This window comes from Crinia signifera, chromosome 5, assembly GCF_055691185.1.
Source record: "Crinia signifera chromosome 5, ASM5569118v1, whole genome shotgun sequence".
Classification (NCBI taxonomy): domain Eukaryota; kingdom Metazoa; phylum Chordata; class Amphibia; order Anura; family Myobatrachidae; genus Crinia; species Crinia signifera.
This window is the reverse complement of record NC_139221.1, coordinates 194,101,687-194,117,789: the sequence shown is the minus strand read 5'-3', so window position 1 is coordinate 194,117,789 and position 16,103 is coordinate 194,101,687. Positions and strand designations below refer to the sequence as shown.

The following is a 16,103-nucleotide window of genomic DNA, read 5'->3' as shown; positions in this document are numbered from 1 at the left end:
AAACACTAGAGAAGTGGGGAATACTAAGAATACTCATTTAATAATGATTAATACGTTCTCAGTTCTTTACATATAAGCATACAGTGGCCATTAAGAAATAATGTCTGTTGAATTAAGCATAAAATGGTAGAGAGGACCATTGGGCACGAAAGAAAAATCTCTACAGAACCCTCCAGCGGCTTAAAAGATACAAGTCACCGCACATATAGTGAGGACCTGTTACCCCCTTTCCCATTCCATCTTGGAGCAGTGTTTTTTTGGATACCAACCATTGGGCAAAGTGCACTTACCCATCATTGAACCCAACTTCAGCATCCATCCTGAGAGTGAGATACCCCCTTTTTACCTATTCCCCCATTTTTATTGTATTTCATTGCTTATTGTTATAATTGCATATATATATATGCCAATGTTTTAAATCGTATTTATATAAACTTCTTAATTTAACCCATCAATTGTGTACTTCTTCATTGTAGTACAAGCGCTGCTTTTCAATTTTTCCAGATGTGCTGAGAGAGTCAGATTTGGGTGAGTTATTTTGTTTCTGTGCAGGGAAAATACTGACTGCTTTATTTATACACTGCAATATAGATCTCACTTTGAAGTAAAGCCCCACCCAAATCTAATTCTCTCTGCTCAAGTTACATCTGCACTGCACATCATTTTTGTCAATTTGAGAAAAAATTTGCCTTTGCGAGTGAACCAGAATAAACCCCATATCTCTGGGTTGATAGTGCCTGTCATGCAAGGAGACCTGGGTGCGCAGCCACAGTGGAGAAGTAGATGGCATCATAGAATAAGCGGGAGTCCCAGAGATGGAGGTGGGATGAGGAGCTTTAAACCGGAATACCATGCAAAAGCTGAGGTGAGGCTGGCTACCGGGAAGCAGGAGGGGCTGTTCAATGTGTGCATCATAGGAAAATGCTGCGGCTACACAATTTCCGCACTGCATGGAGGATGTAATTTGTATTCTTTCAACTGACCACGCATCGCTCCTCCACTCATGTTGGGGGGGGGGGGGGGGGGGCTTATAAGTCACCCCTTGCCTTGCCTCACCACCCCCACCCAGTTCTGGCAATTCTGAAACTAACTTCACAATATAAACCATCTAAGGGGTAAATTTACTGATACATATTTTGCCCATGTTTCCCTGGGATTAAATGTGGATGTGGTGTGTGGTTTTTTTTTTTATATTGCATATGGGAATTTACTATGCTCCCATGTTTGACTGAGTTGTGTTTAATGATGGTGTATGCAATCATATTTGCTACCACTGTTTCAGTTGAGAATGACCTTACACTCCCTTAACGGTCTGGTTTGCATTTCCAATTGTGCACATATTCTGTTTCAGGTTTGCAAAATAGTGTGCAATTATATTTTAGGTGTAGAAAGTGTCACATGTACCAGGCACCAAGCTATTAACAAATTGTAAAAGGAATGAACAGAAGAGAAATATAAATCTAATCAATATTTGCGGTGACGACTCTTTGCCTTCAAAACAGCATCAACTCTTACAAGTACACTTACAAAGTCATGGATTTTGTAGGATTATCAACAGATGTACAGTACTGTATAATTAACCAATCATATCAAACATATGCAGGTCAATAATGGAAACAAAAATAGGTGTGTAGGAGACTTAAAACTGGGTAAGGGACAGAAACACTTTTCTACAAAGGTGAGATTGTAGAAGACAGTTTAAAGTCACAGGTCATGTACCATGGCAAGACTTAGCACAGCAACAAGACACAGGATTGTTATTCTGAATCGGCAAGGTCTCTTCCAGGCAAAGATCTCAAAGCAGTTGTTTGCCCATATTAATCTTTCTCTTTTATTGGCCAGTCTCCGATATGGCTTTTTCGTGGCCACTCTGCCTGAATATCCAGTATCCCTGAGTCACCTCTTCACTGTAGACATTGGCACTGGAGTTTTTTGGGTACCATTTACTGAAGCTACCAGTTGAGGACCTGTGAAGCATCTATTTCTCAAACTAGAGAATCTAATGTACTTGTCTTCTTGCTCAGTTGTGCACTGGGGCTTCTAACTTCTCTTTCTACTCTGATTAGAGCCTGTTTGTGGGGTTCTCTGAAGGGAGTAGTACACACTGTTGTAGCAAATGTTCAGTTTCTGGTCAATTTCTCACATGGAATAGCCTTCAGAACAAAAATAGAGTGTCGGGTTTCACATGAAGTCCACTTTTTCTGGCCATCTTGAGAGTATAATCGAACCCACAAATTTGATGCTCCAGATACTCAACTAGCTCAAAGGAAGGCCAGTTTTATACCTTCTCTAATGTGCACACCTGTTTCAGCCATGCAAACTTAATTGTACAAGGCTTTTCATGGAGTTTCTAATCATGCATTAGTATTCTACTCCTTTAAAAACAGACATTTGCAGCTAGTATAGTCATTTCCACATTAACAATGTATAGCAGGGCTGGGCAATTGCGTCCCTCCAGATGTTGATGAACTACACTACTGCATCAGTTTCAGCATGGCCACATAGCAAAACTAATGCAAAGCATCCTGGGATGTGTAGTTCATCAAAATCTGGAGGGCCGCAATTGCCCAGCCCTGATGTATAGAGTGTGTTTCTGATTAATTTAATATGATCTTCATTGAAAATAACAGAGCTTTGCTTTCAAAAATAAATACATTGCTAAGTGACCCCAAACTTTTAAATGGTAGTGTATATAATTTATTATATACATGGGGGCAAAAAAGTATTTAGACAGTCACCGATTGTGCAAGTTGACCCACTTAAAAAGATGAGAGAGGTCTGTAATTTCCCTCACAGGTACACTTCAACTGTGATAACCAGTCCAAACAGGTGCCATTAATACAGGTAACGAGTGGAGGATAGAAGAGCTTCTTAAAGAAGAAGTAACAGGTCTGTGAGAGCCAGAAATCTTGTTGGTTGGTAGGTATCCAAATATTGGCCCTTATTCTGATTGACGCGGACTTTACCGCATACTTTCGGATCGCGTCTTTTCGGCGTCTGCGCATGCGTGGAGAACGCAACGCGCATGTGCCACGCCTTGACTCCGTACCAGTTCGGCCAAATCCCGTACAAAACTGTTCCCCGCAATCAGTCGGGAAATATGGGCGTATTATGGGCGTCATGCGGAATGTCACATGGGCGTAGTTTCAAAGTGGGCAAAACGGGGCGGAAACATGGGCGGACACGGGGGAGTACACTTATGTTGGGGGGCGTACATTCGGATAGCACTCCGAATGCACGCGATCAAAAAGGGAAGAAATGTGCGGTGTCCACAAGTGTACTATTGCTTTGCGGACACCACTCGTTCATGCGGTAGGCGAACGTACGCCTAATGACTACAAGCATTAACACCTGAACCCAATAGAATCGACTCCTTTACTCATTACTCACTAATAGGACGCTTGTCAGTGCTTTAATTGAAACCATTGCTGCTTCAATTGCTGTAAGGGTTAATGTGTGCAATGCATGTGTTAGGCATGCTTGTAAGGATATATTGGCATCTAATTGATTCCAATTCCAAATAAGCAGTTTTTTATGAGGATAGGTAATTGAATAAGTGGGTCATGTGATGTATTGCAGAAGATACTTAATAGTGGGTTGTTTGGCGTAAATACTCCGCTTACGGGCGGTAGCACCGCTTGGCTCCCGGTCGGATGCGGTATTTCCGAGCATACTCTGTAATACTCTGTAATACCGTGCAGAATCGGAGTGTTTCTCCCGCACACGCATGGTTTGTATGTCGTCCGTAAACACGCCCTGTTCTTAAAGAGTGAGTCCGTCCGAATGCGGAGGACACGTGGGCGTTTCTACGGACGATGGCCGCATGCGGCAAAACACCGTGGCGTGCGGAATATCCGCACCGATCAGAATAAGGGCCCTTTATTTTCCGCAAGAATATACAAATAAATTGTTTAAAAATCATACAATGTGAGTTTCTTTTTTCCCCCACATTCTGTTCCTCACAGTTGAAGTGTACCTATGATGGAATTACAGACCTCTCATCTTTTTAAGTGGGTCAACTTGCACAATTGGTGGCTGTCCAAAAATTTTTTTGCCCCACTGTCTAGTCCAAGCAAAGAAAGGTGGGACTGCAAAATGAAATAATCACCTTGTATTGAGTAGAGACGGTATACAGGGCATTCACATCAAGCAATAAAAATGTGTACATATTGTTCAATGACATTGTATTAAAGCACATATACTTTAATATTGAATTGCTCCCCCTTTTGCAGCTATGACAGCTTACACTCTTCTTGGATGGCTTTCCACAAAATTTTGGAGTGTTTCTGTGGGAATTTGTGCCCATTCATTCAGTACAACATTAATGAGGCTAGACACTGATGATGAATGAGAAGACCTGGCAATCTATGTTACAGCTCATCCCAGAGGCGCTTGAGCAGGTTGAGGTCAGGGCTCTGTGTGAGCCACTCAAGTTTTTCCAAACCAAACTCAAACCATGTCTTAATAGTCCTTGCTTTGTGTACTTGTTCAGTCATGTTGGTAAAAAAAGGCCTTCCCCAAACTGTTGCCACAAAGTTGGTAGCATAGCATTGCTCATAGCATAGCAATGTCTTGGTATGTTAAAGCAGTAAGATTGCCCTTCTCTGGAGATAAGGGGCCTAACTCAATTTGGCTATATGAAAAAAATTGCAAATGCCTATGATCTACAAGAAAGTAATCTATAACGGAAGCATATCATGAGGGTCAGAAAATAAAGTATAGTCTTTCACTTGATATTCATGGAGTAATTGTCGTATCTTCCTATGGTCTCTCAACAAAGTACAAGATGACCCAGAAGAGCAGTCCATACCAGGCTCTAAAAACCAATGAAAGTTCCCACCAATCACAAAAAAACAATGTCAATGGTTCCAAAAGTTGGAAGAATCTGCTAAGAAACGGTCTTTGATGTACATCCTCAGGAATCCCACGTACGCATAATTTATTATGTTTCCCCCTATTTTCTAATGGATGCTGTATAACTCTCCTGTGCATGGGTGAAAATCATTTCTCTCAGTTTACTTTACTGAGGAATCATCATCTCCCAGATGGTCCTCCATGTCACTCGATAAGTAAGTTGTGCAATGTCAGCTTGGAGAGTAGCAATCTCTGCATTGACTGCTGCATCAAATTTCTTTTCAAGATTGAGAAAGTCCTCTTTTGTAGGGAGGTCATGTTTAGTAGGGAGAGAGCGTAAATGCGCCATAACATCAGCCATTATAACTTCCCCCGTCTTGTCAGGGCTTGGGTGTGACCATGATGCCATGAAGCCAGTGTTGTCAGAGGAAGGCGACAGAATCAAGGAAGGAGTCTTCTTCCACTGTGGCTGAGTCAGGAGTGAAATAGTGAAACAGATTTGCCTGGGAGAATGTACTATTTTATTTCTTGGTGCTCTAAGACTGCACCGACTTCTTTGTCCTCCACATGAGAGAATCGTGAAAAAAGAGAGACATACATACCAAAATCACATCAGAGACAATGGAGGAAAAACAAGGGGGACTGCACAGCGCTCGGAGGATGGAGACCCCTAGCAGCCTGCACTCCTTGGGGAAAGTCTCGGTTCCCCTGTAGATACAAAGGCAAAGCACTCCCCCCTTCTACTTTTGCCTTTACATCAGAGACAATGACTGAGAATATATTTGCCTGTTTCATAGAGTAAAATAGGCTTCCAATGAGCGGTCATAACACTTAAGATTAGGGGATCATGGCCAAAGAATGTCATGCATCAGTTTTTGAAAGCAAATGGATAGTATGAAAACATGGTGAAGAAAAAGTGAGTACATTATGTGAATGTTGATGTTAATGGTAATAACATGATCTGATCACAAGATTAAAGTTCAGACTTTATGTTTCCTGGGAGGCATGGTGGAGGGAGGCAAAATCCAGAATAATCAAGAGAAAATGTGTGAGGTGCCAAAAAAATAAAAAAAAAATGAAGAAGGCTTCTCCTATGCACTTTCAATGAGACATTAAATCAGTATTGGGTGCAGTGTGGCGATGGTAAGGCTCATCAGGTTGGGCAGCTACATCTGACAACTGGATAGCATCCAATCATAAGGTATAAGGCCGTAGGAATACACCATCTGAAGCTCCCAATGATAACCCAAATCTTCCTAATGAGTCCCAGCTGCACCAACTCTTTTATGCCTTTAGGTGCTCTTGTAATCAGATATGTGGTTCCGGTCAATGTTACAGGGCTCACATCAGTTAGCCCCACAAAAAGATGGCACTAGAGGCAGCTTCAGCTAATTAAAAGTATAACTGAGTATATAAAACAGACCAACAACTTAGAGTAAGTGAAGAACTGGGAGTCTCAACTCAGTAAAAGAAAAATGGCCACCACAGGCAGTGTGAAAATTAAGGGCACAATGTGTCTCTTAGCTGGGGCTCAAGTGTTGTTTGCCTAGTTAGTAGGAGAGGAGGCCCTTCAAGGTGTCAGGGGAAGCAACTGCCTCGTATTCCGGCTGGAGATCCAATGCTGTGAAGCACAACCCACAGTGCAAAAGTGCTGTGAATCGCGTCCTGGAGCTCGACGGCCGACTACTCCAGTTTAGACAAGACCCCAACTTAATTGGGAGAGAGTCCCTGGTTCCTCAGCACAATGACTGTGATCCGGAGGGCACAGGGAGGGTATAGTGCAGGGTCTGTGGGTGCCTATTAAGGGCCCAGAATATAGGGGAAATAGCGGGATCTCTTCTAAGGTGCAACTTCCTACAAGCCCAGTCAGGCCATACCCTCTCCCCCATCCTCTGCTTTCTAATCTCTTAAACCCCGTACACATGGGGTGATGGGAGCTTTGTGCTGAGTGATCTAGTTAAGCACAAATCACTCAGCACACAGTGCTGCACTTTTTTATCTGTCAATCATTTGGAGTTGACTGTCAACGCTTTATACCATAACCCATCTGACAGATGTATTAAAAGCAGTCAGGAGTTATTATATGGATTATAGGTTATTGTATGTATGTCATAGGGTTACTATAGTTCCTGTTTGTAAGGATCTCAGTAAATTGTTTACAAAGATCAAGTATTGTCACAATACTGAACTTTATCTTAGTGAATGGAGAGACCGCAGTATAATACAGCACTTTCATTTTCACCTGCTGCTGTATCTCATAGTGCAGTTTCTTGTGAATATTGTTAAGCCTTCACTAAACCATGCATTTTTTTAGGGAACAGAAGAGAGGGAGATGGGCGCTCTACCTCGGTCGCCGGCTGCTAAGTCTGGTGTGTCCAAACCCAGGGTAAACTTTTATATAGAAGATGACTAGCGCTCAGGCTTTAACTTGATATCAGAGGTTTGCTCATCATGTTCATCAACATGGATATGAGGTCGACACAACTAATGTCGACCACTCTTCACATGCAATGTATATATAGAGCCAACAGACTGCCCTATATCACGCAGCAAATCTGACTTTAAACATACTGCTAGTATCTTTGCACACCTTGGACTTTCATTTCATGTGCACCTATGAATACCACCAATCAGGACCCGTTATCAGATGGACAGCCACACGAACCAATGGACGCCCTCCTCCAAGGGGCGTGTCCCGTGGACACCCTTTATAGAGCGACACATCAATGCAGATCACATATCCTTGAAAAAGACCCCAGCGGGGTTGAAACGCGTTGGGAAGCACCCTTTACACCCAGCAGTCTACAGCAGTCTCCTCCCCACCGGGAGTGCAGCCCGTGTTACTCCAGGGACCAGCAGCACCCGGCGAACGCAAGTCAGCGGGACCCGGAAGTGCTTCAGTCTCTGCAGAAGCGACGCGGTTTCTACACTGGTGATCTGCACGGCTGTGCAGACACCAGTAGGATACAGTTCAAGCAGCAGCGAAGCAACGTGGGACGGAAGGATTAAGGACATCAGCGGGTATCAGGTAAGTGTTAGGTGCACCGCTGGGCCAGTATAGAGGACGCTCGTAACCTGAGCGACACCTGGACACTTATTTTGACCCTTTGAAAGAAACTGCAACCATCCAGTAACAGCCAAGCGGAAAACAGTGCACTGTTTATCCCCACAGCATCATTCTCCCCAGAGCACACGGACTGTGTTCACCGCAGGAGGTGAAGCAGTGTGTGCTTTGTTTCCAGCCCCCTTCTGTGACTTTGGACTCTGGCTCTTGCAGCCACCACCAGCCCCTCCACATCCCTCTAAGAGGGCCCCCATCCCCCACCACCCATATCCTTCATGTCTGCATGTCATTTATAGACCCATGACATCAAGTTCAATAAACACCTTTTCTTTCACTCTGTTATTATTATATAACACTATTAATTTACACTCATACATTTTTTTAATTAGGGTAGCTGAATCGGTGTCTTAATCTAATTGTTAAATATATTAAACATGCCGCTCTTGTGATTTTGAATAGAAGTAGGAAAACAGCAAGTATTCGCGGCAATGCTTATTAGTCACTGCCATGTCTGCACACATTATATTATGTATTATCACATCGTGCATGTGTTTATATACATCCACACAAATTTACTGCAGTGGTTAGATTGTGTAAGTACAAATGTAATCACTTATCTTTGTGAGTGGAGAGGTCGCACTACAGCATAACACAGCAATATTTAAATCTGCTGCTGCATTGTCTCAATTAGTGCGGTTTCCATAGCTATGTTAAACACTCATTAAAATCATTACGTTCAGGCTAAAGTAGCCGAATCACTGACTCATTCAAACATCACATGGTTTTTGGGCTATACAGTCACAATGTTAGAAGGTAAAACAATGGTTTACCTGGGAGGTGCACACTTTGTTGAAGCTGACAAAGATGGCAGTGTGGAGGAAGCAGCAGAAGGCCAGGTCTTTATAGTATACTGCAGATACAATGGTTAGCAGCAATATCTGAGGTAAAAAAACCATAAGCCCCAGGCTAAAGCTCCAGTTACTCTCTGCAGCCAGGTACAGCATGTAGAAATATGGAGAGAAATTGTGCCGGATATCTCTCCTTGTCAAGTGATATAAGTATGTGTGTTCAAGAAATTCCCAACCATAACTGAAACAAAAAAAATAAATAGAAGATCATTACTAAGATAATTACAGAGTATAACCACTAAATAAAATAAAAAAAGACTAATAAAACATAAGGTACTCTTTACCTAGAAGGGCGCCCATCGCAAGCACTAAAAAAATCGCATGCGATGCGACCGACGCGATGCCCGCGATTTCCCATAGGGAACAATGTTAAATGTCCCAATTGACCCGATTTTCCTGTTCAATGTCTCAATTGACCCGATTTTCCATAGGAAACAATGTTAAGTGGCCCACAGAGGCCAAATAGGCACCCTAAAGTGTGAAATGGCCCCCACGATCAACGTCAACCCGAAGCGTGGCGAGCGCAGCGGTACGCATCCTACGACCTTTTCATACCCCCACTATCCACGTCGGCGTGGAGTTGAGAATAGAAAGTGTGGCGAGCGCAGCGAGCCTGAAGCGTGGCGAGCCCCGCGTATACGCGTCCCCTCGCGGGCTTCACAGCTGTCCGCGTGCGCTCGCCTCGCTGCGCTCGCCACACTTTCTATTCTCAACTCCACGCCGACGTGGATAGTGGGTCGTAGGACGCGTACCGCTGCGCTCGCCACACTTCGGGTTCGCGTTGCTGGTGGGGTGGCGTTAACAATTGTGGGGGCCATTTCAGACTTCAGGGTGCCTATTTGGCCTCTGTGGGCCATTTAACATTGTTTCCTATGGAAAATCGGGTCAGTTGAGACATTGAACAGAAAAATCGGGTCAATTGGGACATTTAACATTGTTCCCTATGGGAAATCGCGAACATCGCGTCGGTTGCATCGCATGCGATTTTTTCGTCGCATGCGATCGACGCGATTTTTTTTTTTTACTAACGATGCCCACAATCAAAATCGTGGTAAAGAGTACCAAACATAATCAGGATCCTAAAAAAACAAAATAGCATATAGCAGATTGGGGCAAAATTCAGTCAGCTGCTGTTATTAGTTTGACAAGCAATTCAATTGGGAAAGGTTTATCCGGGCAGATGTTGGATAAATCTGGCTAATGATACCCACATTAGGTATGGGGGAAAAGTCCTGAAATCACCATGTAGCCTTGAATGTCAGTCTTTTCAGCTCATCATGGCTGAGTCCAAAATACATATTCAGTTAATACAGATTACCATGTGCATCTAACTGTAAAGTAAAACATTTGCACCCAGCAGCATTCCAAAAGTGTAAAAAGGTAATGGGGTTAAAGTGAACGGCTTTAATATAGTTCACACTTTTGTACATTGCTGCAGTAAAGGTAAAAATAACATTTAAATATACCACCGGTGACTCCCAGTTTCTGTTGCTGCATTTTTTATTTGAGGTTAATGAACATTTTTGTGTACATAACCTCATGGATATGCGAATTATTGAAGTTTATCACATAATTGGGACTCAACTACCCTTCTTATTTAGGTAATTGAAATATGTTTTATCAAAATAATATGTGGATGTAGTTGACTATATCTTAGGCGTTACAGTATATATATATATATATGCATCTACAAAATATTATCTAATGAAGAGTTTCTTATTTAGCTGCAGCTCATTTCAGAAGTTTCTGTAAAATGTAAGAACCAGCAAGTACTGTAGTAACATTGGTGAGGGGGCCTCATTTGTAAGTGCCACCCATACTAATGAAATGTTATCATTTTGTAGTATATGTTACAATATAATCTGATTGGTTGCTATTGGCAAAACCACTTTTTCCAGTTATCGGAGTAACAATTTTCATAAGTTCCTCATTGTATTTGTCTTTATATACATTAAAAGTACTTGATCGAAATATTATATGCTAGTAATGCAACCTTCTCTATTCAATAGATTAGTTTCTCTCTATAGGTATGGCCACTAATTATCAGCAAATAATATCACATACCCTCCAACATGACTGATTCCATTAGGTTCAAAATGCTCTGTTCCTGGACTTCCCTGCCAGTGGCAGTTACAGAGGTTGGACTCCAGAACAGTCCAAAATTCAAAGAGGGGGGTCACATCAACTGCCAGTGAGTCCAGGACAGTGATGTTTGGAGTGGCATTAGGTGTGGGCGGCTCCCCTTTTTGAATATTGGACTGTGCTACAGCCCCCGCCGCTGTGTCACAGCGGGTGTTTGAGGATCCGTCTCAGGCTGCGGTTCCAGTACGGAATGCACAGGGGGTGCTTGTAGCTTGGCTGGAAGGATGTAAGACCTACGCAAAAACTCCGACCGTGAGTCTTGGCTGAACTCCTTGGCGAAGGTGCGGAGTCTAACTGCCGGCGGTCTTTGCCTGGGACCCCCGCAAGGGAGTTTGGACTTTGCTGCGTCCGGACAGCAGGTCGCAGCCCTTCGCCAGAAGCACTCACAGGAGGACGTGCGCAACTGGATGTAGGTCGAGACACTGGAACTGGCGGCAGAAGAAGGGAGAACAGAAATGGCCACCTGGGCGGATAACTTCGGGAGCAACCTGGAACTCAAAAGGCCGTCTTGGCTTTCATAACAGAAACGGCAGGATAACTCAGGATGCTGACTTGGCGAGGATAACTTGAACTGGAAGTAACGGAACTGAAGATAGCCTAACTGGCTTCAGGGTAGACAGGACAAAGGGTGACGGAGTATACAGGAACCGGGCTTGAGAACAGGAACACTGGATAGGCAGGAACAACCAAGGTTTGAACCAGAATACTGGAGTGCTTTAACAGCTTCTGATAATAGCTCAGAGCTGAGTGCATGCAACTTAGAAGTTGCACCAGCCCAGGCACTCAGCACCTGCTGGGATTTATGAACACAGCAGCACAGGGATAGGTTAGGCTGAGACTCGCCCCCTGTCATCAGCTGACGTCACCAAGATGGCAGCGCCCAGCCGCCGGAGCTGTCCCCGCAGCGCGGGCACCGCCGGACCCCTGGAGAGCCCCTGACCCCCGCTGCCTGTCAGATCCCCCGGCCGGACCCCCAGTAGCCGCGACGCCCGCGGGTGGGCGGATTGTGACAAAATGCCACTGATAAGGAAGTCCTGAAACAGAGCATTTTGTACCTAATAGAATGGGCCATGTTGGAGGGTATGATATCATAGTAATGATTTCTGCTGTAATACGTAAATGATAGGCTATATTTAGCAGGAATTGAAGGTTCTTCAATCTAATGGATCTTTTCTGCTAGGAAGACATGCTTCTTTTCATTTTGTTTTACCTTTAAACCAAATTCTGTAATATCCATCTCAAACTTACCTATAATAAAAGACAACATTTAATGTGAAAAAAGTGAGACTGGATACAACTCCAAAGAGTAGAACATCGCAATTGAGGAGCCCCAGGACCAGTCCCCAGGAACTTTTAAAGTACATAAGAATGGAGAAACCACCTTTCTGTGTTTTTATCTCCTTGGTTCTGTGTGTTTGTAAAGACATTGCAATGGGCAGAAGGTAAGTCACTGGATAAATTTTCATGTGCACAGAGAGACCATAGATGAATGCAGCTTTCGTAAGTTGATGCTTCTTCATGTAATACAATGTTAATAAAACAAGGACAGCCATGACAGATTCTGCATTCCCCCGACTGGACACAGTCATAGGCAATGGGTTAAAGAGCCAGAAAGCAGTGTACTTGCTAGCAGAGTGACTATGCAGACCTTGGAAGAGGAGAGTTCTATGGATAAGGGATGCCGCAATTAGATCACAGCCCACAAACAATAACTTCCCAAAGAGTTCACTGAGGTAGATGTTTGGTATTAGAATCCAGGCAAGCAATGGTGTATAACGATAGGTTGCTCTCCGATAAGGAGAAAATCCCTGAAATAACAAAATCATTTTTTATCAAGCTCAAACCTCCATTTAAAAAATAAAAAAAACATTCTACTAAGTATCTGCAAATACATTTAGTAATCACTTATAGTCATTAGTTAATATTGTATTTGAAAGAGTAAAAAAAAACAAATCTGAATATAGGTATAAGTTGGGTTAAGAAAGGACAAGACTTGAGAAGCACTTATGGGCCCTACACACATGCCGATGTGTGCAGGGCTACCTAGCTATGCTAGGTCGGGCTGTGCTGCGCAGCTATCGCCTAGCACACAGAGCTGACAGCCCACACACAGAGCGAGCTGTCAGCTCTGTGTGCTAAGCGAGCAGACAGCGCCAGTGTTCTCCGGTGGGAGAACACTGCCGATGCCGAGATTGATGGATACTGTCCATCAATCTCGGCCAGCGATAAAGACGCGCAGGGACGCGCACGGATGCCGATACAGCCCCCACACATACACCGATGTGAGGGCATTTGCTAAGCGACTTTGCCAAACTAAGCAAAATCGCTTAGAAAATGCCTTAATATCGGCATGTGTGTAGGCCGTATAAGAGGTTACAGTACCACCTTTTCTTAAACTAATGTCTAAGTATAGATCTATATATTTTGTCACATATTGACTAAATACTGACATACTAGATAAGGTCTGATTCACTAACAATACTTCTTACCAGCTGCATATTTTGTGAAGTACTACTGAAGGGATACTAGTGTTTATGCCATTGGTTTTTCACATTACTCACCACCCCCTACCAGCAAGGCCCAGAGACGGAGCCCTCTCTGGCACGTCTGCATGATTCCCTTACTATTTATGCACTCATTGGCAGGGCCCTCTTCCTCCTGTTCTCCCCCTAACCATGCCACCAGTGCTCCCTATCTTTTGTCTCCATGCTTTGAAACGCATATACTTTGTGCTTATTTCTAACAGAATATTTCCCTTAGTATTGCAGTATCGGCGTTCTCCGAAATTGATGTGGCTTGTGCTGCAGGTTTTGGGTCAGAGTGAAAAGCTGGAAGTGACGTGGGTGTCGCGGCCTGAGTAGATTGTATCCACAGAAGATGTAGGTTGACTCAGGCTGTGTTGACACTTCCAAACAGGTAACTGGGTCCAAAATTCTAACGCGTTTCGCCCGACTGGGGGGCTTTTTCAAATAATATTTTTTGTTTGCCGTGGGCCGCAACACCCACGCCACTTCCAGCTTTTCACGCTGACCCAAAGCCGCAGCACAAGCCACACCAATTCGGAGAACGCCGGGAGGTAGAGATACAGCACTTCGCCATCAGCGCCTGTCCACCAGCAGCGGGTGTGGGAGACCCGCTTGCCACTTCCACCGCACGAACCAACACGCTGCCATTACCCCTCTCCTCCTAGCGGGACACTCCTCATATCACCACCATCGGATCGCCAAGGGTGAGATTCACGTGCTAAATGCACGCAATTACATACAAACCCATAAAAAAGTTACTTTCCTTTGGTGGGGGAACTATTCCTCTGTTATTTGTGGCCATTTGACTCCCATCTGCAATTAACGGGCTAAAACCAGCTCTCTTGAAATTATAAAACATCCAATACAGAGTATACAAATATCTGCTGGAAGTCACGTGGTTCATTTTCACTATCCATTATTCAAAGTGTTTACAATATTTTTCTATATATTTTTATGTATTTTTTCTAATGTGTTTTGTGTACACATATTGATACAATGTACTAGTACATATATTGCTCTAGGTGGCTGCCTATTTAGATATATTGTCTATATTTAATGTTTATATAATAAATTGCAAATTATTTGCTTTTAAATACAAACAGTCTCCATTGTTTCTGATAATTTGAACTCATCCATGGCAAGGGAGAGGTTATTTTATTGAAACAGCGCAGTCTCCTATTCCTTTTTGGAATACAGTATTAAGTAGACCACAATACTACAAAAACATTAAGAGGTACAAATATATTGACATACTTTGATAATCAATACAAAAATGCAAAGATTTCATTGTAGAGACATGGGGGGTTATTCTAGTTCACTCTGACAAATTTCTTCTTAGATGGACAAAACCATGTGCACTGCAGGTGGGGCAGATGTAACTTGTGCAGAGAATTAGATTGGGGTGGGGCGTTACTTCAAAGTGAGATCTATACTGCAGTGTAAAAATAAAGCAGTCAGTATTTATCCTGCACAGAAACAAAATAACTCACCCAAATCTAATTTTCTCTGCACAGGTAACATCTTCCCCCCTGCAGTGCACATGGTTTTGTCCATCTAAGAAGGATTTTGTCAGAAAGAGTGAACTAGAATAAGGCCCATGGTACAAAAAAGAGGGTAAAATAATACATTTTCAACTACGTTTAAGAACACTTCAGAAGTGATTGTTAGCTTAGTCCCGAGAGATTAGAATATGATGCTGAAGTATGTAATTACCTGTGTGATATATTCAGCAGCATCAGTAAAAACATGGTAATCAATATCTGTGTATTTCACCAACATTGTGTGGTCTTGGTAGACTCCAAAAAGTAAAAGCGTTATCCTTGCAAAAAATGCAAATAGAAACATATAATGATGCTTTAATAAAAATGCCTGAAGCCTCTTCCAAAATGCTTCAATCTTCTCCATCCTCATGCTGTATATTTCTTTCTTATGCCATATGCAAAAGACGTACACTCCACGGGACATGCATTACATTGCATGAACAGGCTTTGACCATTTTCAGTTAGTCATTTTGGTTCATTTATAAATCCATCCATAAAGATCTATTTAAAAGAAAACAAAATATATGAACATGTCAAATTGTAACGCACCAGCATACTGTAGCTACATTGTTTTTCAATGAGCCTTGAATGTACATTTTATAGGAACATCATAGCAAAATATTACTAGTTACATAAACAATTCTGTTTGGTGCAGGTACCGTATCTTGAAAAAGGTAATTACCAATACTGTGATCATTTGCCCAATGATGGCCATTTTTAATCCCCATATGTATTAAAGTGGTCTGTATCAGATATCAGAAATATCTGCTGTGGATTACCGGCACTGCAATCCTCATAAAATTCTTTGAAGCTGTAATGTGCGCATATGTATCAGGAAAACTTTTCCGGAGCTTGTGCCCAATCGGTAACGATATCTACAGATTGCGTTGCCTATAGAAGCCTTTCAGCAGAAATCCCCAGAGAGGGATTTGAAAAAACTCTCCCAATGACGTCAACTGTTGCGCATTGCCTGCTGTGTGCTCCTTCCAAGCCTTCATGTGGAAGCTGCAACAGCACAGATGGAACATGCAACAAAGAGCATACTTTGAAGCCTCTTCTAGGGCAATGT

General features: G+C 42.9%; 1 protein-coding gene across 3 annotated transcripts in view; it reads right to left on the bottom strand.

The window, feature by feature from the left end:
• The window catches only part of PIGM (phosphatidylinositol glycan anchor biosynthesis class M), a 31,505-nt gene that overhangs the window by 8,861 nt on the left and 6,541 nt on the right, over window positions 1-16,103 (bottom strand). For all 3 annotated transcript variants that reach the window (XM_083188375.1, XM_083188376.1, XM_083188377.1), the window contains exons 2-4: window positions 15,207-15,535; window positions 12,217-12,776; window positions 8,749-9,007 (exon numbers count right to left, since the gene is read on the bottom strand). In XM_083188375.1, coding sequence (XP_083044501.1) covers window positions 8,749-9,007; window positions 12,217-12,776; window positions 15,207-15,458 — 1,071 coding nt within the window. In that variant the 5' untranslated portion in view covers window positions 15,459-15,535. The remainder of the gene's footprint in view (window positions 1-8,748; window positions 9,008-12,216; window positions 12,777-15,206; window positions 15,536-16,103) is intronic.